Below are 23,042 nucleotides of genomic sequence, written 5' to 3'. Positions count from 1 at the left end.
GGGCAGGGAGGACTGAAGAAGGCAGGTGGCCCCAGGCTGGTCGGTGGCAGTTTTAATAAACAAGGGAATTTACAAACAAGACGTGGCTGGGGGTGGGGACAGCAAGCCTAGTGGATGCCCACGCCCACCCACCCACTTGAAAGTTCAGAGAGAAGCCTTAACTAGGTCAGTCCCGTATACTGAGCAGATGTCGTCCACACCACATCCCTATCTGAGGCTGTGTCCTTGGAGCAGCCTCAGGGGAGAGGCATGCGGAACTCACATTCCGAGAACAGAGGAGGGGTGAGGAGCCTCCAGTCCCTGGGGTCCGGCTCACAAGTCAACTGGCAGTCACATCTTGATGACTTCGCCCAACCGGCGCTCAACACTCCCGCTCCAATTCCCTTCCAGTCCAAGTGTGTGTCCCGGCTCCGCCTGGACAGCCCAGCACATTGTCAGAAGAACCTCAGAAGGCCTTTCGACAGCCTTAAAAACTCCCAGATGCTGGCGCTACAAATCTATTTGTCCACATTTTTTCTCTCCAGCTCCCGTGACAGAGCTTTGACCTAGCTCCTCCTAAGCTTTCTTTTTTTTTTTTTTAATTTTATTTATTTATTTGACAGGCAGAGATCACAAGTAGGCAGAGAGGCAGGCAGAGAGAGTGGGGAGAAGCAGGCTCCCCACAGAGCAGAGAGCCCGACGCGGGGCTCGATCCCAGGACCCTGGGATCACGACCTGAGCTGAAGGCAGAGGCTTTAACCCACGGAGCCACCCAGGCGCCCCCCTCCCAAGCTTTCTAACGGTAGGACTGATGAGAAATCGAGGCTCTCCCTTAATAGAATAATACTGCCTGGAAGCAAAGGCACAGAGAAAGGTGTGGCTGCTTCCTCATCCGTGCTCCCTTCTCTCTGCAATGACCTCCTTTTCTTTGCGTCTCACCCTTCTGTCCACCTCAAGCAACCAGTGAGGGAGGTTGGTTCTACTCTTGGGTGGAGAGGTGGGGTGTGGGCTCAGGCCTTCCAGCCTCCGGCCACAGTGCAGACAGGAACCCTCATCTGAACCACTAAGACTGGAGAAATCTTGGGGGGTGCTCCTCTGCCTGCGCCCCTCGGGGGCCCTCTATTGTGAACTGAGGACCATTCTTTGAGAACCATGGTTGGGACCAGCTATGCTCAAATATTTGGGTTTCAGGACCTCTTTTTTGTTGTTGTTTGTTTCTTTTAATTGAGGTGAAATTCTCATAACCATAGAAAGTGTGGACATCAGTGGCAAGGGTGTTGTGTAAAATGTGAAATAATCACTCCGCAGCCCCGGTTAACCTCTCATTTACTTTCTGCCTCGATGGATCTGCCTACTCTGGGTGTATCATATAAAAGGAATCCTCTAACATGTGACCCTTTGTGCCTGGCTGCTTTCCCTTAGCATGATGTTTCTGAAACTCATCCACATTGCACCACGTATCCATACTGTATCAGTATTGTATTCCTTTTCATGGCTGAATAACATTGCAGTGTGTGGAGAGACCACAAATTACCAGTCCATTTCTTCATTGATGGGCACTTGGGCTGTTGTCACCTCTTGGCTGTCTGGCTATCGTGCTGTTAGAAATAGTCATATACAGGTCTCTGTGTATCATCATCATCTCTCTTGGGTATCCCTTGGAATTGCCAGGTCATGCGGTAATTGTATGTTTAATGTTTTGAGGAATCCCCAATCTGTTCTCCACAGTGTCTGCACCTATGACATTTCCACCAGGAATGTACGAGAATTCCTATTTCTTTGCATCCTTGCCCACGTTTGTTATTCTCCTTTTGGCTGAGAGTCATCTTAATGGCTGTGGAGGGGTATCTCATTGTGGTTTTGATTTGGATTTCTGGAATGACCAATGACGATACGTTTGTTACCTATTTGTCAGGACCTCTGTACATTATTAAAAAGTATCGAGGCGGGGCGCCTGGGTGGCCCAGTTAGGTGAGCGCCCAGCTCTCGATTTTCACTCGGGTTATGATCTCAGGGTCATGGGCTGGAGCTCTGGTCATGGCGTCGAGCTCTACGCCCAGCATGGAGCCTGCTTAGGATTCTCTCTCTCCCTCTCCCTCTGCCCCTTCCTGGGCTCTATCTCCGTAAGAAAGAAAGAAAAAGAAGAGTATTGAGAATCCCAAAGAGCTTTATCTGCTTTCATCTGTGTAGTTACAATCAGGGATACTTACCACATTTAGACACTAAAACCAAGAAAGTTTAAAAATATTATTTATTAATATTATTTATTAGTTCTCTCATAAACAACAGTAATAAACTCATTACATGTTAACATCGGAGAGACGACATCATCACATAACATGTAGTTTTTGGAAACTCCACCATACACTTAGAATGAGCATGAAGAAGGTAATAACATCTTAATTATTAATTAAGACACTTGTTCTCATGCCCCTCCCCCCACAGTGAGTCATGATGACTCAGTGCAATTTTACTCAAGAGAAGTAATACACAAAAAATTTTTTTTTCTGGTCTGAGATTCCTCTCAATCCAGAAAACATGTACTTGGGGGCATGGGGAAGTGGACACTGGAATGGGCATTGTGCCCGGTTAGTCACAGGGCAGAAAATGGTTCTTTAATCTGGATATGGACCTGCTGATGCCTGTCCATTTTTAAAACAACACTTTTCTGGCCTTACAGAAATGCTGATGGGCTGGTTTTAACCTTTCATTAGTCTCCTTAATCACGTGATTTTTGCGAGTGGTTGGGCATGGAGGCCTAGAACCCAGTGGTTCTCAAAATGTGGTCTCAAGACCAGCCTCAGCGGCATCACCTGGAACTTTTTACCAGTGTAAGTCCTCGGCCGGCATCTGCTGACTCAGAGACCTGCAGATGCACCCCCGCCCCCCACCCTCAACCTGGCCTCCAGGTAAATCTGATTTGCTAACTGCGTCGCTAACAGTTTGAAGGCTACTAAGGGGTGACCTTTTCCAGGTTACCTTCTGTCCGTGGGATCACCCTCCCTGTGCCACACGTCCTTCTTCCTTCCATCCCTAAACATCGAATGCATTGATCCCTTATCAGTGCTTTTACGACGCCGATTGGGAAATGTAGGCATTTGCGTGTGATGTGTCTGTGAACATCACATTCGTACAGACCAAATTCAGATCATCACTTAACGCAGTCCCACAGAAACTAGCTCGGGACGGGGCGTGTTAGTAAGGTACACATTAGAGCTTTTTATTAGGCACAGTTCGTTACCTGGGACTTAGTTCTCCCGTCTTTTCCCAGCATACCTCCAGTAAATAATCCTAAACGCCGAAGTTCTGGGATCCCCAGAGGGTTGCCCTCTGTCGGTGTTACCCGAAGAGTGCTGCTGTGGCTTCTGTTTAGAAATTCAGGTTGAAGGTTCTGTGGAAGGGGGCTAGTGTAGAGGACTGAGCCAAGGACAAAAAGATTCCGAGTTCGTTACAGCATGTGGCCCGGAGAATGGGCTTATCAACCAGCGGCCGGGGAAGGATCTGCGTCCATCCCCCAGTTCCATAGGGAGGGGACTGTGTGTGGGTGTCTATTTACATCCGTGCTAGGGTTTTCCTAAACTGCGAACTTAGGGTGAAATTAACACAAAGCTACTTTTCTCTGTACCGTGTGTGGTGTGGAGAGTCCCAGGCTGTTCAAGCTTGAATGACCACGCCGACGCGAAAATAAGACCCACGGTTCCGGCTGTTGCTTCCTGTTCCTGCAGTGACCCCGGATCTGCTGCCCAGAAGCGGGTCGGGTTCACTCGTTGGTACTACGGAGCTGGCTGTGTCCTGAGCCTGCAGTGGCCTGGTGGGTCAGCATGCGACTTCAGAGTTTTCCAAAACCCAAGAGGTCACGGGAGATGCCTCTTGGCCGAGCGTTTGACGTCTTTGATTTTGCTTGGGCTCCATGACTTCTGTGAGCTGTCCTTGGCTTCTTACCGGTCCCAGTTTTCTAGATTGTTCTTCTTCTCTTCCTCCTGCAGGAATACAGCTAAGTCAGTTGTGTGTGTAACTCTGCACCGAGAAAAAAATGTGATCTTCAACATAAACCCCCAGTGACCTGCTAACTTACAATTCCACCCCAGGGTCCTGTTACCTTCCCACAGCCTGAAATCTGACCCCGAGGCCTCTCCGTGCCTCCGGAGGCCCCGACTGCATGCCCCAGTTCCTACAGCGAGATGATTCAACAATTGTGCCCGGAGCAGATCTTCTGTTTCCTTGTCCGCTCCAGGGCTGGGTGGGTCTCAGGGAACGACTGCAGGATGGTTCTGCTTTGGGACTGATCCCCCAAGAGGTGTCCTGCTGTTTGCATTTATTTCACCAAGAGGCTAAGGGGTCCCCATCATACTCAAAAATCTGGGGTCATCCCTGCTGCATCCATCTTCCTTAACCCTTACTGCCCATCTGCTGGCAAATCCCGCTCATTTGACCCCCTTTATGTATTTCACGATTCTCTAACTCCTTTTTAGTGTGTGCCCACTGGCCTAGCTCGCGCTCACCTTATCTCTCTAAATAGTCCGTCATAACTGCCACCATGATTCCTAGGTCCCCTCCGTCTTGCCTCTGTTGCAGCCAGACTGTCCGAAGGGCCAGTGCTACCATTTGTCCCCAAGTCAAGCTTCTGTGGCTGTTTTCCTCAGGATGGGGTCGGAGCCCCTCTGGCTGACCTGGTCTTCCAGGATGTGGTCACTGTCCATCCCCACAGCGCGGCCGTCCCTGCTACCCACGCACCTCACAACCTGATGTTCAGAGCTGCCTGACTTCTCCCGGACGTTGTCACGTCCGTTCACACCGCCTTACCTCTCCCCGTGCTCCCCGCCGCTGAGCAGCCGTCTCGCACCTTCCTTTATGGGGCCGCAGGCACCGTCTACTCTTGTTGGCACCCCCGCGTAGGATTAAGTGTCCTGTCTTTTCGCTCCTATCACCCCTCAATCTTGGGCTTTAAGAATCTGAACTTGAACTCTCTTTTTCCTCTTCCTGTTCATCTTTAGGCCTAGCAAGTGCTTGGCACAGAGCAGATGTTCTTGCGATAGTGTTTTTTTTTTTTTTTAATTAAGATAGGATTGACAGTAACATGATATAAGTTTGTGGAATATAACATGTTCATGTATTTTTAACACACTGTATCACTATACTGCAACACGGTTACCACTGTAGCGCTAGCAAACACCTCCACTGTGTCTTATAATTGATCATTTCTTTTTTGTGGGGAGAACATTTAAGATCTAGTCTCTTAGCAACTTTGAAGTATAGAATACAGGGTTGTTGCCCATGGTGTCTATGCTGTGTATTCGGTCCCCAGAACTCATTCGTGCTAACTGCAAGCTTGTGCTCTTTGACCAACATCTATACAAGAGACATTTTTTTGAGTTATGTGGGGGGCAGCAGGTGCAGAAAAGGGATAATAATACTAACTGTGCTAAGTGACTTTCATGAATTGAAAGCACCGTATCTAGCCAGCTCTGTACTGTAAGAACTTTCTGATGACGGAAATGTTTTGTATCTGTGTTGTCCAATGAGGTGACCGTCTGTGGCTACTGAACACTGGATATGAGGCTAGCATCACTGATGAACTGAATTTTTAATGTTTCATTTATTTAAATAGTTTAGGCTTAAATATCCACCATGTGGCCAGTGGCTAGTGTGTTGGACAGCAGAGTCCTAGACCTTCCCCAGCCCTTACTGAGTCCACAGGAATGTCTGATCCCTTCCTACCTCCTGGGAGCTCACAGGGGGCAAGGCTGTGAGAACGGTGTGCTGGTAAATGATTAACAACCAGCGCTTTGAAAAAGTTGGCTTGTTTCCATGGCGTCAGGACTCCCACCAAGCCCAGTTTCTAGCTACCAACGTGACACAACCGAACACAGAATTGGGAAGAGGTGTGTAGTAGCAGACCATCGTGCGGCAACGCCTCGATAATATAGAAACAATACATTGAAATAACCCAGAGAACAAATAAAGCAGTTAAGTAATTAGAGAGTGGCTACTTTCCAGTATGTATTAACTTCGTTTTAAATATGATCTATGTAACTGTGTTTACATACTGAATTTTCGATAATGGCTGTGTTTAAAAACGGTTCACAAGATTCATGAAAATTTAGCTTTTGGCTTTTGGTTGTTAGGAGTCAGGGGAAGCCAACAGCTGTTTATCCCTAGTAATTGGTCCAAAATCAAAAAACGAAAACAAAAAAGTCACATGTAGGATTCTGTGTGGCCACAAGAGGGCACCATCAGACGAGATTAGATTCGGGGAAGGGTTCTGGGGCTGCCTAGACCTGGTGGGAGAAGGCTGTTTGGGGAAGGAGTGTGGGTCTCCTGGAAGACGGTCATTCTGGGAGAGCTTGCAGGAACTCATCTAGTTTTAGGCTGTTCCTTATGTCGCAACATAAATCCCAAATGTTGGCCACTCCCAAATAGCTTCCTGCCTTTGTGTCTGAAGGCTCTTCATCTTGAAGCTACCAAGGGAGAATTTCCTTGAGGAGGTATTAAGTCTTGTCAGCGAAGGGAGGGGGGAGCACGTGTTGAGTTCCCACAATGTCCTGAGCGCCCGACACACCCCATCGCACATAATCCTAAAACAACGCCTGAGGAATCAGCTCATGGAGAAGTTGGTACATGGTCGGGTCTCTCTGTAATTCCTAACAGAATAATTCTAGGGGCCTTATCCCCTGCCTCCCGGTAATCGGCGCTCTTTGATTCACATGAGGGAAGTCGGGAGTATGTGTGGGCCTGACGACCAATGGGATGATGAAAGATGTCTGCCGGTTTCCCCTGTCTGGGCTAACTGTGGCATCTAAGAGCTCTGGGATTGGAGGGAGGGGTTGAGCCTGTGTCTTCTCAGGGTCTTCCTGGGGAGCTCATGTCAAGGTTGGTTAGGTGGCACACTGGTGGGGGGCAAGGGGGTGGTGCTTTAGGGATGTCCTGGAGAGTCGGGAGCGTGACATAGGAGGTCTGCCTAAAGAGGGAGAAAGTGGCCTTTCTGTGTGTGTGAAGCGAACTCACTCTCTTGACCTTCTACTCTCTGTCCAGTGCAGCGGTTCTCAAAGTCAGATGCCCGGAACAGCGGCATCTATATGTCCTGGGAACTGGCTAGAAATGGAGATTTTCAGGCCCCACCCCAGACCCGCTGAAGCAGGACCTCCGGAGGCAGGGCCTGGCAGTCCGTGTTTGAACACGCCTTCCAGCAGCTTCTGAGGAACAAGCCCACTCAAGTTCGGGAATTGCTGGCCTGGCACAGAGCTGTCAAAACTGGACGTGTGTGGGTTTGGTGCCCCTGGGGAGCTTTAAGGAAATACTGGTGTCTCGGTCACAAAAGGTCATACACTGTAAGGTTCCATTTATGGGAAATGTCCCAAACGGGCAAATCCACAGGGATGGGAAGTGCACTTGTGGTTTCCAGGGACTGGGGGAGATGTGGAATTGGGAGTACAGGGTTTCCTTTTGGGATGATGGAAATGTTCTGATGTGTAATGAGACAGTGGTGGCATATATACAACATTGCCAAAAACCACTGAATTATGCACTTTAAAATGGTCAGAATGGGGCACCTGGGTGGCTCTGCCTTTGGCTCAGGTCATGATCCCGGGGTCCTGGGATCGAGCCCCGCATTGGGCTCTCTGCTCAGCAGGGAGCCTGCTTCCTCCTCTCTCCTCTCTCCGCCTGCCTCTCTGCCTACCTGTGATCTCTGTCTGTCAAATAAATAAATAAAATCTTTAGAAAAAATAAAATAAAATGGTCAGAATGATGAATTCTATCCCAGCTGGAAAAAAAAAAAAGCACTGATGTCCTAGGGATCCTGGCTGGAGGGCAAGCATTGGTATTAAAAAAAAAAAAAAAGTCTCTCCTGGTTGTTCTAATTGGCAATCACTATTGAAAATACGAGTTAATGCAATTAAGGCCCCACGTGGTTCACGTCACCATCAAGGGCGTTCTGGTCTGAGTGTCTGCGGTCGGTCGAGCTGGGAGCACAGGAGAGGAAAACTCAGGGGGACGCTGCCCTTGGTTTCCTTCCAGCCACGTGACGGGAGCAGAAAGGCCTTGGGCTCTAGACTCGGGCTGCCATTTCAGCCTCTGCCACGCACCCCTCCCTGTTCGCGTTGCTGGATCGGGGAACCTGCAGCTCTTTCAAATGTTCTGAGAAGTTAGGTTGTGGGAATGTTCCTTAGATACGCACGGAGCCTGGCATACAGCAGGCGCTCAGCCAGTGCTAGTTTCCTTTCCTTTCCCATTTCCTCATGCTTGGGTTCTTGCCAGGCGCTTTGGGGATGTGTGGGTTGACCAGTTCTCTGTGATTCCCCAAACCGCTGCCGGTTCGTAGGAGGGTAGGGTGAGGGTTTCTCTGCCTGAGCTCTTCGCACACCGGGCTCCGCCTGCCAGCTCCGGCCAGGGCTTCGTGACCCTGACCCTACGGGACTCACCATCTCCGCTGCCAGGTGAGCCCGCTCAGAAGGAGGACGCTGATCAGGAGGAGAATGCAGCCGGCCACTGTCAACAGAGAAGCCGTTCGTTAAGGCTCCTGCTGGGCTGGGTTGGCTGAGCAGCCTGAGAAAATCCCCCCAGAGCAGGGGTTTCCTGAAGACCAGAGTGCTGGCGTTTCCGCCTTCCCTTCTCAGAGTGCAGCTCCCACCCCGACATGATTTCCTGGGGGGCTGGAGCTTGGGGAGGTGGGAGAGGTCTTGGCACCTTTCCACGAGGGGCTTGGCTCTTTCTGGAAGGCTGAGCTAACTGACCAGCATGCTCTCCACCAAGGGTCAGGGGCCTCGGTTAAGGAGGCCACCAGGGAGGCCTGCAATGGGTGAAGGAAAGCTCGAAACACAAGGGGCAATGAGCCTCTCTTGAAAGTGTCCCTGTTTTCCAAATGCTGCCTTCCCCGGGTGGGAGCCCCTGCCCTCCCCCTGGCCAACCAGCCGTCCTGGATGCTCTTCACAGCATGTTTTCTGTTTTCTCCCCCAAGCTCTCTGGATGTGCAGTCGTGTAGCGCTGCAGATGCCGACGACGTGCGAGGCAGTGATCTGACGTGAGTACACATCACACCACGATGGGGCCGTGGCCCTCACAATCTCCCACCAGCCCTCCTGTCTGCCGGGTCCTTTTTGCAGTGAGAACACTGCACATTTACTCCTTTAGCCAATTTCAGGGTCTACAACACCCCACTATTAACTAGAGTCCCCATGCTGTCCCCCAGCTCCCCAGGACGCATTCATCCTTTAACTGTAGTCTCTGTCCATCCACCAGCGTCTCCCAGCCCCCCCCCACAGCTCCCCCCCCACCACTCTGCTCTCTGTTTCTGTAAGCTCGGTTTTTTCTCCCCCTCTCAAAGCCCGTTTTTCTCTCCTACCAGGGAACCACTGTGAGGTTTATGGGATCTTTTGTCATTGAGGGTCCATTCTGGAGGAGCTCTCGGTGCTGCTCTGAGCCCTCACACCGCACTTACTGTGACCGGCGGCGGTGAGTTTGTGCTGTTCGTATCCGGGTTAGTCTTTTACTCGTAGGACTACTGTACAGGGTAAGGAGGGGGGCGTTTTAAGCCAACAGACCGACCGTCACCCCAGACCACCAAGCAACATACCCCACAGTCTCTGGGCTGCGTTTCGTCCACGGGAGCCACGAGCCCCCGACCCACCTGCTATCTGGTACTCGGAGGTGAGCAGGAAGGGCTCCACCGTGGCAGCCACTTCTGTGTGCTTGAGGAAATCTGTGCACGAGAGAGGAGAAGGGGCTCGGTTGTGCTGCGTATCAGGCCGTGCTCGCTGGGGAGCGCGGGGCCTCTCGCGAGCTAGAGCCTCGGAGCCTGGGGGAGGGCGAGGACGGGCAAGCACGCCGCCTTCTGCCTCGACATGCCGGCCTCAGCCTGGCTTCTCCTGGTCCTGACCCTTGCTTTTGACGTGTTTGTTTTAAAGATTTATTTAGTTACTGGAGAGAGAAAGAGAGACAGAGCAGAGGGGAGGGCAGAGGGAGAGAGAGAAACTTAAACACACTGTACCCAGCACAGACCCGGACATGGGGCTCGATCTCGTAACCCTGAGATCATGGCCTGAGCCGAAACCAAGAGGCAGAAGCCCAGCTGACTGGGACACCCAGGGGCCCTGCTTTGGACTTGTTTGAGGGTTGGGAGGTCAGAGGGGCGGGTGGCCTCGCTGACCCGGCTGTGGGAGGGGCTGCCCCAGGCACCCTGTCTTCCCTCTCCTGCCTGGTTGCCTCAGGGCCGAGCGCCATCCCAGAAACTCTAGCCTCACCTGTCGTACCTGCTGTCGTCAAGGGACGGGAAGTGTCTCTCCCAGGGGGCGCGAGGGTGCTTGCTTCAGGCTCTCCTTCTTCGTCATCTGCTGGAGAGAGGGAGTGATGAAGGTGGGGCACGCGGGGGTCCTCAGCTGACCCGGACACACTCAGTGGGGTGCGGATCTCCCTTCTCTGACGTCGTCTGGGGGTCCCAACCCTCTACAGCAGGTCACAGGCACGCGGGTAAACGGCCCCAGCACCGCCGGGCGAGAGGGAATTTTGACCCTGATCCTGGCGCTGTGGGACCCCGAGCGGCCTCTCCTCCCCAGCTTCCTAGTCAGCCCTGGTTTCCACCAGTGGCTTGGAAACAGGGCGTCCGTGCCCAGGTGCCCCAAAACAGCAGATGAACCTGTCCCCCTCTTGGGGACAGGTTCCCTGTCCCTTGTGGATGTTTCCAGTTACCCGGGACCCTGCCCTGCCATCCTCTGACACGGGAAGCCAGCCACGCGGCTCCCTGCCAGCACACGGTCGGGGAATGTCATCAGAAGGATGCAAGTGCCAGCTGACCCTTCACCCCCGTCCTTGTGCTCGGAATACGGGCCCCGCTTGCCTTTCCCGCTCCCGGAGGCTGCTCCGAGGACACAGCCTTGAGCTAGCGATGGGCCGTCGACAACACCTGCAGAGCGTTGGTGACTAACCCCGTTAAGGCTTCGTTATAAACTTGTAAGATCCGGTGGCCGAGCTCGGGTGCCCATGCCTCTTTCTGCTGCCCCACACTAGCCCGGTGCGTAAGTTCCTTCTGCTTATTCAAACCGCCACCTGCCAGCGGTGGGCCGCCTCTTTCTCTGGTCTCTCCCTGCGCTCGCAGTGTATGGGGGCGGTTTCAGATTTCACCCAGGGAAACTCCGGGGAGAGTTCTGAATCAACAGGCGTGAGCTGAGAAACCTGCAGCACTGATGTTTAAATCTGAGTGGCTTTGGGTTGTAAAAATAGTAGTACGCTTTCGGAATGAAAATAGTAGACCTCCGCAGAGGCGGGTTGCACGCATGTCTGAATGAGTGCGTGCGTGTGTATGTGTGTGCGTGCACACGCGCATGTGTTCACGTCCCTGCTTGACGCAGCCCCTTCCCTGCACACTGGCACTTTTACCAAAGCTCCGAGGGGCATTGCACGAGGAGAAGGAGCGTGCTAACGGTGGACCGCCGGACACATAATGAGTTCACGTTACATATCCGTAATTAGAAGTGCGTGCGTGCGTGGCAGGCTGGCCTTGCCCTTTTGAATGAGAGAAAGTTCTGGTAGCTTAGAAGAGGTCAAATTTCAGGATCAGCTAGGATAGGGCAGCATTGTCTCCAGTGAACACTCGAGAGATCTCCCTTCTCTTCCACCTTCTACCGTTTATCCGCACTCAGGGTGCAGGGAGCCTGAGGTGATAGGGACCTTAGTGTATCTGGTGTATTTTCTAGAATGAGAGAAAACAGAGGCCCAAGGAGGTGGAGTGGTTTGCCCGCAGTCACGGAGCTGGCGGGCCAGGAATTCCACTCCGTGCAGCCCAGTGGGCAAAGAAGGGGGACAGGCCCACGCGGGTCCCTGCATACCTGGGAACTGACCGTCCTCCCTGTCACTTATGCACTTGAGGTGGGGCCGCGTCCACTGGGTCCTCCCTGAGACGGTTTTGCAGACGCTCTCGGCAGAACTTCTCCGCAGGGCCCGGAATCCCGGCGCGCACTGGTAGTGAACCGTCTGCCCCACCACAAAGTGGTAGATTCTCTCTGAATCTTCATGTTCCCAGGAAGGAGGCTCCCTGCAGCGACCTGGAACAGGGACAGAAGTTCGGAAGGCGTCCCGTGAACCCGAGTCGCCTCTTGCTAGAGACCGGACCTTTGTTCTTACTGTTCGTTCGTTCGTTCTTTTATTGCACCAATATGCACTGAGAAGTCTGTGTCAGGAACGATGCCAGGCACTTCGAGGGAAGGCGCCCAGACCCTGTCCCTCCCGCGGGAGGGGGCGAGCAATTGAATGAAGACGATGCCTGGAGGCACAATGTCCTGAGTGTTGTCACTGAGGAGCCCAGAGGAATGAGTGGTTCCTTGTGATGACGAGGGTTCTCGTAAGTGGGCAGGAGTGGGGGGGCAGTCTCAGCTGAGGGGTAAAGGTAGGCTCAAGCCCCCTGGGGCCAAGGGAAGGTGAAGCCCACCCCAGGTGTCCATTCTGAGTGAGGAGGTCCACCCTCAGGTGGTGGCTGCTGGTCCTCTTGGGGCTGTGGTGGGAGGACTGGAGATAGAGCCAACGCCAGAGGGAGGGAAGGGCTGAGAGAATCTCGGGGAAATGGAACCTGATCTCTGATCAAACCATGCCTAAAGCCTGCTCTATGTGAGCCCTGCCAAGGCCTCTGAAATTCTCCATGCCCTCAAACCTTCCACTCGCCCAGCTAAAAGCTAAGCCTCACTGGTCTTTAACCCCGGGGATCGTGTCCTGCTCTGATTTATTCTCAGGATGCCCTACCCAACCCCACATCTGCGTATATGGAAGCACATGTACCCTCCCTCCCCAGACGTGGGTTCTGGCCTTCCAGACCGTCCACGGTCCGAAGACCCAATATGACCTTTAAAAGTGTCTTACACACAAACCCCCTGCCCCGGAGGGAAGCCCACGGTAGCAAGTGGAAAGTGGTCCTGTCCCGCGGGATCAGCTCTAGTGTAGCACCTTCCAGATCATGGCTGGACTTAGGTTTAGTCTCAGAAGAAAATTTCTTTTAGAGCCAATAAAACCCGTAATGGTCGGAACCTGTTTAAATGACGTTTGCGTCTCTCGAATGAAAACATCCCATTAAGGGGTCTGTGGCCAGAACCAGTGGTTGGTCATCTACTGAATAAGGACAGCAGCCTTTGACTTCCCTAGAAACCTCGCAAGAACTGTTCAGGGTAATATGAGAGAAAGAGAGAAAAGCGAACAATTAAATGTGTTTTGAAATGACTGTCAGCCCAAAGTTGGAGGTCCAAGATAAAACTACCATATTGCAACAGTGCCCCTCGATTTGTCTTTTTTTAAAAATATATATTAGAAGCTGCAAATAAATTAAAATTAATTTAAAACGTGATCAGTAGAAAGATCCCGAGTAAGACCTTACTCCTAAATGTGAGTGAAGCCGTCTTTTAACTTCTGTTTAACTTAAAATAATAAAATTAGCACAGGACAACAGGGTCTTGTAAAAGTTGGTAGGTCCCCCCAAAACTCAGGTTTTCCTAACGGGCTCTGTGTCCTCGTGACCTGAGGACCTGACCTGAGCGAGGCTCGTTTGGAGTCGTGCTCCCTCCCCTGCATCCCATTAGCTTTGACTTGTCTGTCGGCGGCCTTCGTGCTCCCCAGCATGGCCCAGCAGGTCTCACACCCCTGTTTATAAGCAACATTTTGAGGTAAGGTACTTGGCTGGCAGTTAGTTGTCTTGTACTGAAGGGAAAAACAAGAGCATTTCCTCGAGGGCTGACACCGTGGTCTGCAGGGCTGGGCACCGTGAGTCGCATCATACATGATTTTGAACTCAGTTCAGTTGCACCGGGTTGAGCTGACCTGACCCCAGGGCTGCTGGGCCAGCTCCCGGAGCGGGAGGAAGCCCGGAGCCCACGCGGGCTGGAAACGCTAGTGGCCCTAGAGCCTGCAAACACTGCACAGACGTTCTCGCTTCCTTGACATCCAGTAAGAAGAGGATGGTGGACAAGACCTCCCTCCCCCCAGGGGGCACAGGGTGTGCCCGCAGGAGCAGGGTCGACCCGGGAGTCAGCCAGACCGCTGTGCAGACCCGCCTCTTACCTGGAAGGTTCCCTTGGTCCCCGGGCGGCGTTAGGCTCTGCACTGCCTTTTCTTCCTCGGGTTTGGGAGTAACTTGTCCTTCTGTGCTCTTGGAGGCTAGAGGGTATAGACAGAAGCAAATAACTTCACAGAGGCTTAAAATAGAAGATGCTCTTTGTGTATTCATTTATTTGAAGTGCGTCTTTCCACCCCCAGGCAGTATGGGGGTGCAGGGGTTACAAAGAGGAGCCACACACCCCCCGCCTTGGGGTGCTCTCAGTGGGACCTCTCCAGGAGCATCAGTGACTCACAGTGTGTTTCTTTCTTTCTTTTCTTTTCTTTAAGATTTTATTTATTTAGAGAGATAGAGAGAGGGAGGGAGAGAGCACAAGCAGGCAGAGGCAGAGGGAGAAGCAGACTCCCCGCTGAGTAGGGAGCCCGACATGGGGGTCCAGCCCAGGACCCTGGGATCATGATCTGAGCCTAAGGTAGACGCTTCACTGACTGAGCCACACAGGCGCCCCCAGAACGTGTTTCTGAAGGAATTGAGAGGTTGTCTGGTGCATGTGGGTCTCCCCAAAAGGGACTCCATTCCGCCCATCCGCCTGCCAACCTTGCACGCGGGCGTGAGCACAATGGCCGTGAGGAATCCCTTGTTTCCCTACAGGGGTTCACTTAAAAGGTAAAGCGATTCAGTCATAAAGCAAGGACGAGAGAAGCTTCCTATCACTCTCCTCTCCATTGTGAAGACTTTGGCAAAGGAGCTAAGTGTGGGCACTGCCGAGATGGGCTCGGGATTCCAGCCAAGGGTCTGGGGAGGGTCTGCTGGAAGAATAAGCAACGGGGTGGGCAGAGGACTTCACACCTTGCAGTCCGTGCCCGGGGTGGCCGACACAGAACTCGCTGTAGCTCACAGACCCCGTCCCCAGGGCTGAAGCATCAAAGGACAAATGGACCCACCACTTTTCACCATGTTCCAGTATCACAGAGACAAGAGACCCGGTAGAGAAATTGGGCTTGTGAGAGAGCTTTCAGGACTCCGTGGAGAACATAGACGAGCGAAATCAGCTCAGCTTAGGTCTTGAAAGCCCCTCGGGGGGTCATTCCCTCTACATTCCACTCCAGGAAGGCGACCCACCTACCGTCTCGGGCGTAGGTAGGCGAGGGTGGGGGGTGCTCAGGCTTCTGTGCTCGCCCTCGCCAGCAGCGATGGGGTTCAGGACCCTTAGTCCACTGCCGGTTCCAATCCCGTCCGGCAGGGAGGGCTACAAGGCTCTCAAGCCAGGTTATAGAGTCCAGAAATAAGACAGTCAAAGGGAAGAGCTTCCTCTTCCTCCTCTTCCTCTCTGCTCTGCAGCACCCGCCACCCACAGAGTTGGAGCCCCGCCCACGCACCAGCCTGACCTGCCTTTGGACTTGATACTCTCCTCGCTCCCCAAGTGCAGCCAGGGTCTTGCGGTAGTGGAACGGGTGTCGGGGGGCCAGGGGGCATCTGGGGGGTCTTTGGGGGAATATTTCTCACACTCTGGAATGCCAGCTCCTGACCCTGGGCTGGGAAGACCCTGGGCTGACAATCCTTTCTGCTTGACCATGGATTTGCCCTCCAAAGAAATGTCTCAAAGACTCCATGGCAGCCACGTTGAAAATTCCAGTAATAGGGGCGCCTGGGCACTCAGTGGGTTAAGGTCTGCCTTCCACTCAGGTCATGATCCCAGGGTCCTGGGATCCAGCCCCGCATCGGGCTCCCTGCTCAGCAGGAAGCCTGCCTGTGCTCTCTCTCTCTCAAATACATAAATAAAATCTTTAAAAAAAAATAGAAAATATCCATACTCGATAAGACTCTCCAAGTCAGTAATATGAGCTTCTCTATCCTCTTTACTCCCATGAGGGAAGGAAATGCCTCGCCCACTGCCTCCACTTTTCTAGCCAGAGCTTCCTCCTTAGGGTTGTGGGGATGGACCCTGAAGAGGCGAGGGCAGAGAGGCATCATGGGGAGTTGTTGGGAATTCAGGCCGCCATATTGCTGGGGGTGGAGCTAGGGTGGGTCGCTGGCACCAGGCAGCCTGTGGGTGGCATGAGGTGGGAGCTTCCGAAAGCAATATGCAAAAGAGTTGGTGCAGCCTTACGGGTAGATAGTCACCGGGATGGTTATTATTTTTCTGATTCTTTATATGGGCTCATTCTGACCAATCTTTTAAAATTTTTATGTCTAAAAAATTGTGATGAGATATACATAGCATAAAACATACCCTGTGAATCATTTTTAATGTGTAGTTTGGTGGATTGAAGTACACTTACTTTGCCATGAATTGGACTTATTTTCAAATTGTTCAGTAACGGTTAGTATAACGTCTGTTCCCTCGCCCCCCGCAAAATATAAATTCTTTGAGCGCTGGGTATCCTGAGGGCCTAGATCAGTCCTTGGAACCGGGAGGCACGCCTTAAATATTTGTTTAGTAAATGATTTTCCAGGAACCGTTGAGGTGAGTTATTGCAGAGTTTGGGCGGGCGGGTTTTCATCTGTAGGGCTGACGCTCTGTGTCCTCCTGCTGGAGTTCTCCTTCCCTCCATGTTACAAAAGGCAACACTTACATGTGCTGACACACTGGCATTTGTTTTCCCAGGAAGCGTGGCTAGAGTTTCCTGCACAACGCATGACGCTGTTTAGCCTGCGGAAGCCTCTCTCACATCCACAGTTTAGCATCGTGCCCGTCCTGTACTCGAGGGCTTTGTACGTGGCGTGCTTGAGGCTCGGCGGGTTGTCATCACAAAGGTCTGCAGAGAAAAAGAGGCCTGTTTCGGGTTAGGGAGGCTCCACTCTCACACTCACATATGGACCCTTGGATGATCCCATCACACATTTCCTGGCTCTCTTTAAAGGATTTATGGGTACCCCACCTCTTCCCAGAAAGAAACAAAGGCTATCGCCACTGTCCTTTAGAAACCTTTGTATCAGAGATGGTTCAGACTTTAACCTCAACAGAGTTCCCCTCCAAATTATAATTCATTTCAAACTAAATGAATAGAAGCAAATGAGGTTTTATTCTGAATATGTCTCATGCTGAACAAGTATAGAAAGAGAGAAGGGGACTAAAGGATATGAGGAAAGGAAGGGAGGAAAGTCATATAAATTTAATTGAGGGACACGTGTGGGCAAGAAATACTTTTCAGGAAATAAGGATTGTCAGAATTTCTATAATTAATGATTCTGTACCACTTTCTTTCCTTTCCTTTCTTTTCTTTTCTTTTTTTTTTTTTTTTGGAGAAATATATGTAAAGGGCTCCACCCAAAGTCTGGTGAGTAGGAAATGTGTATTCTTCACCCACTTCCCCACTTCTGAGTTTTCCAGATCCCTTCTCATACCACAAAGACTTGACCCTTTCTCACCCCCCTTCAAAAAAGGACACTGGTTTCTCACCAAGGACATCTGAAATAGTAGCCAAATGCCCAAGTAGTAAGGGAAAAAAATGTGCTGCTCAAATCAGAAAAATGATTCCATTGTGTATCTTACAACAAGTCCTGCTTCAAGAGATTAGATGTTTAGGGAAAAGCCCCAGGCGGGATGGAGAACGTGGCTAGGAAGGATCACAGGAGACAGGAACCGGTGAGACAGCACTGACCGCCTCCCCCCTCGCCAGCACAGGCACAAATCCAGGCGGTTGCTGTACTCATTGCCAGCAGACCAGTCGGCCGATGGCTCATTAATCATCCCTCCACTGGAGTGCGTCTTCTCTCTGTCCTTACACTGAGCCCCAGATCCTGCCACACCCATGACTCAGGACACTCCTGATCTGAATCACAGAGGGCAAGGAGAGGGAGGACAGCTCACCCACCTCTCACCAAGAAGGGTCTAAGTGGAAATAATATGCAAGGCTCAGAGAGCCAGCGATTGGAAAGGGACATGTAACATACACACTGAACGATACTGGTCATCATAAAAATCACCATAATAAGGCAAGAAAGGTAGCATGGTAGAAAGGGAGAAAAATGAGCTTCTAGATCTTAGCCCTACCAGCTTACTGGCTATAGAGTGTCCTTGCTTTTACTTATCGAAGGCTTGGCCACTTTTTCTATAAACTGGGTAGTATAATCATCATCACCACTTTACTGTTTGTTTTAAAGATTGCGTGAAATGACATACAAAGGAAACTTGGAGACCACCCCACACATAAGAGACATAGAACAGATGCCCGTTCTTCTTCCTTCCTTTTTGCCTCTGTCCAGGAAAGGAGAATGGTAATTCAGATAGAGGCAGGACTGAAGTTCACCTTAACCCTTATCTCCTGCAAGGGGTCATCTCTCTGCACAGGCTGCATCCCTAGGACCACTCACTGTACCTGCTGTACATCAGTACCAACCTATGTTTTGAGTATCAGAAGGTAAATCTATTGCTAAGATAAGATATGTACAATAATTAAAAAAAAAAAAGAACAAGGCAAGGATGTTCCCTCTCATGACCACTTTTCAATGTGGTGCTGGAAGTCCTAGCTAATGCAATTACAAAAGAAAAGGAAATAAAAGTTGTACAGATTGGGAAGGAGTAAAACTTTCTCTTGCAGATGACATGATTGCCAAATAAAAATTCTAGAACTAAAAATTACAATATCTGAAAAGAGCTTCACCAGACCTTGAAGACAGATCCATAGAAATTATCGAACTGATGAGCACAGAGGAAAAAATTTGAATAGACCTTCAGCAACCAGTGGGGATAATATCAGATAGCCTATCATATTTAATTGAAGTCCCATAGCAGTGGGAGAGTAAGAACGGAGCAGAAAAAATATTTGAAGATATAATGGCCAAAAATGTCTGAAATTTGAGGACAAATGTTGACTTAGAGGTCCAAGATGCTTCAAGCAATGAATTCCAAGCAGGATAGATATAAAAAAACCCAACCTAGATACATCGTAGCCACGCTGTTGAAAACTAAGCTAGTGGAAACATCTTGAAAGTAGCCAGAGGAAAAGGACACACTGCATACAGGGAACATTGTGAATAATGCCTGACATTATTTCACTGAAATAAGGAACCAACGCAAGTCAGAAAATAATGGTAGAACATATCCAAAGTTGTAATAAAGAAAAAAAACCTGTCAACCTGGAATTCTACCCAGAAAAAATATCTTTCAAAAATGAAGATAAAATCAGTGTATTTTCAGATAAATGGAAGCTTAGAGAATGTATTACCAGCACAGCTGTGTTCTAAAAGAGAATGCTGAAAGGAAATTCTTCAGGTATGTGGATATTACCACAGTTAGAAATACAGATCCACAGGGAAGAGTGGTGTGCCGGTAGATATTTAGGTAAGTGGAAAGATCATCTTTTAATTTCTTTGAAAGAGAAGTATTTAAAAGTAATAAGAGTGCATGGCGAGTGTTATTGCATATGCCAATGTAAAATATGCAACAAGTGCAGCGTAGAAGTTGGGGTGAGTAGATGTTTCTATCATATAGTTCTCGTATGTGGAACGATATGAGACTAAATCCAAGGAGAGTGTGGTGAGTTAGGGATGCCTCCCAGAAAGCTTAGGAAAGCTGGTGAGTAATAAGACAAAGAGTGTAGCTACAATGGCAATAGGAGACACAAAATAGAGTATTAAAATACTTTTTTGGTTAGCCAAAAAAATTTTCTTTAAAGATTTTATTTATTATTTGGCAGAGAGAGACACAGCGAGAGAGGACAACACAAGCAGAGGGAGTGGGAGAGGGAGAAGCAGGCTTCCTGCTGAGGGGGGAGCCCGATGCAGGGCTCGGTCTGAGGACCCAGGGATCATGACCTGAGATGAAGGCAGACGCTTAATGACTGAGCCACCCAGGCACCCCATTGGTTAGCCAAGATTAAGAGAGAAAAGGAAGAATGGAAGACTATAAAACCAAATGGGACACCTGGGAAACAGGGTAGCAAAAGGGGAGACCTAAAGCCAACCATATCGGTAACTGTATGAAACATACTCCAAACACATAAATTAAAAGATAGGCACTTTCAGACTGGATAAAACAGCAGGCCCTAACCCCGTGCTGTCTACAAGAGAGCATACTTTAAATACAAAGGCACTAATAGATAGAAAATAAAGTATATATAAAGATATATTATGCAGAGATGTGCATAGGAAAATGGGTGTGGCTCCATTAATATCAGAAAGTAGATTTCAAAACAAAGAGTATTCACAGATGACTTGATTGCTTATATAAAATTACTAAGAAATCTGAAAAATAACTACTACAACTTGGTAAATTTAGCAGTCTTAGTATAAAAATATCACTGGCAGTGGGATGCCTGGGTGGCTCAGTGGGTTAAAGCATCTGCCTTCGGCTCAGGTCATGATCTCAGGGTCCTGGGATCGAGCCCCGCATCGGGCTCTCTGCTCAGCGGGGAGCCTGCTTCCTCTTCTCTCTCTGCCTGCCTCTCTGCCCACTCGTAATCTGTCTCTCTCTCTGTTAAATAAATAAATAAAATCCTAAAAAAAAAATCACTGGCAGTTATTTATGTATACAGAAAGCAACCAATTAGAAAATTTAAATATTTATAAATAATTTCATTTATGATAGCATCAAAAAAATAAAATACTCACAAATAAATTTACCAAAGACTTGCAAGACTTCTGAACTGAAAACTCTGAAACATTACCAACATAAATTAAAGAACTACAAATGGAAAAATGTACAATGTTTATGGATTGGCAGATTCATTTTTTCAAAAGGACATCAGTTCACCTTATGTTGATTGACAGATTCAATGCAGTTACAATTTTAAAAAATCCAATACACTTTTTGGTAGAAATTTGGCAAGTTGATTCTAAAACCTCTTTGGAAATACAACAGACCAGAATTTCTAAGGTTTTCTTAAAAAGAATGCACAAATTTGGAGAATTCACATAATCTGATACCAAGATTTTCTATAAAGCTGCAGTAACGAAGATAATATTTTGGTAGAAGGAGAGACAATGGAACGTAAGAGAAGGACCAGAAATAGACTCATACATGGACATTCAGCTAATTGTTTTATAAATATGTTAAGGCAGATCAATGAGGGCAGGAAAATCTCAGCACATGCTCTGGAACAAATGGATAAATTTATGGGGGAAAAAGAAGCTTACTTCACATACAAAAATAAGTTTTATTATATATCTAAACATAAAAAATCCATACCCTAGACTTATCCAGGTTAAGTATACACATAAAAGTTGAAACTATTAAGCTTCTAAGGGTCCGTGAAGGCAAACAGCTTTGCAAACTAGGGCTAGGCCAAGATTTCCTAGAGAGGACCCACAACGTACCAACTATAAACAAAAAGTCAATCAGAAACTTCTGGTCATCCAAGACACTAAGAAAACGAAAAAATAAGTGACAGACCGGGAGCATATGTTTGCAACACACACCTCCGACAAAAAAACTGTGTTGTACGTTCTTGAAAGAACTACAAATCAATCCTAAAAGGCAAACAACCCAATAAACAGATGGGCAAAGATTGGAACAAGTCAGTCTTCTGAAGCAGACAGATGATTATCCATAAACACGTGGAAGGATGCCTCACATCAGTAGACAGCAAGAAAAGCACGTGGGAGACGACCACGGAATATTCCATTAGAACAGGTAAGACTGACAACGACAGAAGAGAGGAGGTAGAGGTACCAGAGCGCTCTCGCGGGACGGTGGGAGTGTGAAATGATACCGTTCCTTGGAGAGCGGAGAGTTGTTTGGTTTTTGTTTTTTCAGGGAAGGTAACCGTGTATCTGCCCATCATAGGATCCAGCCACTCCACTCCGAGGTATTTATCTCAGTGGAGTGAAAGCGCAGGTTTACGAGAAACTTATACAAAATATTTATAGTGGCTTTAAATAATCTCAAAAATACTGTGTTGAACGAGAGAGAACATACACAAAATCATACATACGGTTTGATTCCATTTGTAGGAAGTTCGAGAAAAGAAGGACTAGATACAGAGAGAAATCAGAGGAGTGGTTGCTCCTGGTGCGTGGGGCCGGCGGGAAGATGGCGGTGATGGAAATGTTGGTTATATGAGTGTGTGTATTTGAAAACTCATCAAGTTGTACACTTGAGAACAGCATTTCACTATAGTTTGGCCTCAGGAAAATCAGTAAGAAGTATACTTAGCAACTTTTGTAATGACTCATTAGCACAAATAATCAAGGATTGACCTCAGATGCATTTGGAATCTGACGACTTAATCAGGAACCAAGAATGCTTCTAAACACCTAAATCTTTTTTAAGGGCAAATTGCCCTTGGCAACTTTGTGTCCTTAAAAACTGTTGAATTACACAATAATGTGCTCTTCTAAATAAGACCATGGAAATTCCCAGAGTCATCACAATTAGCTTGACTATCTGAGGACATCCATCATGTGTAGACAAGGGAAGTTCCAGAATTTCTTTCTCCCACAGACTTCATTTTCAAAGAAGCATCTTTCCTGGAATTTAGAAACACTGAAATGTCTCTGATCTATAGGTAAGAGCAGGTGAAGAACTTGGCTAGAATCCTTTCCCCTAGAATGCCTTGCCAAGGGTGTTGCAGACAGCATCTGAAGAGAGTGGGAGGTATAGGCATGTGGGAAAGGTAGCCCTGAAACACTCCTTCTTTTTAGTCTAATAGGAGTAAATCTGGGATATTTTTAGCCCTCCTAGGTATCATTAAAGAAAAAACAAAACAAAAAAAGCAGCAGTAAAACATCTAGAATACAGAAGGATCACAAACACTGTCTATTCTGAAGTCTTGCACGGGAGTAACGAAGGGGGGTCCCAGGCATGTGGCGCAGCCCAGTGTCTTTAAATATTCTTCCCTGAACGATCACTTACAAACCTTCTCCCCACACAGCATGGCAGCCACATCCATTCCCTAAGTTGCTCACTAAAAATTTGGAATATCTTTTCTTGAAATTCAGCTAACAGGGGCTTTTCCCCTTCCAGATACATTTCTTGCTTCTACCAGCAGCTCTGACTTTAAAAAAAAAAAGATACTGGTCTGTGCTCTCAGTCGTATCCATTCTTCTGGCTCACACCATGGTGGGCCTGGAAGCTTAGGAAGCAAACACAACT

At 49.0% G+C, this 23,042-nt stretch overlaps 2 protein-coding genes across 2 annotated transcripts in view; one reads left to right on the top strand and one right to left on the bottom strand.

Moving 5' to 3' along the window:
- The window catches only part of RBM17 (RNA binding motif protein 17), a 144,027-nt gene that overhangs the window by 30,533 nt on the left and 90,452 nt on the right, over positions 1–23,042 (top strand). The window contains exons 3-4 of the mRNA XM_080810529.1: positions 8,936–8,998; positions 9,323–9,429. The gene's annotated coding sequence lies outside the window, so the exon portion shown is untranslated. The remainder of the gene's footprint in view (positions 1–8,935; positions 8,999–9,322; positions 9,430–23,042) is intronic.
- The window catches only part of IL2RA (interleukin 2 receptor subunit alpha), a gene marked incomplete at both ends in the record, with an annotated part of 37,737 nt that continues 23,090 nt past the window's right edge, over positions 8,396–23,042 (bottom strand). Inside the window, 5 exons of the mRNA XM_080810300.1 lie at positions 8,396–8,466; positions 9,605–9,676; positions 11,799–12,014; positions 14,011–14,106; positions 16,582–16,764. Coding sequence (XP_080666426.1) covers positions 8,396–8,466; positions 9,605–9,676; positions 11,799–12,014; positions 14,011–14,106; positions 16,582–16,764 — 638 coding nt within the window. The remainder of the gene's footprint in view (positions 8,467–9,604; positions 9,677–11,798; positions 12,015–14,010; positions 14,107–16,581; positions 16,765–23,042) is intronic.

Source organism: Martes martes, assembly GCF_963455335.1.
Source record: "Martes martes genome assembly, chromosome: 8".
Taxonomy (NCBI): domain Eukaryota; kingdom Metazoa; phylum Chordata; class Mammalia; order Carnivora; family Mustelidae; genus Martes; species Martes martes.
This window is presented reverse-complemented; position numbering and strand designations above follow the sequence as displayed.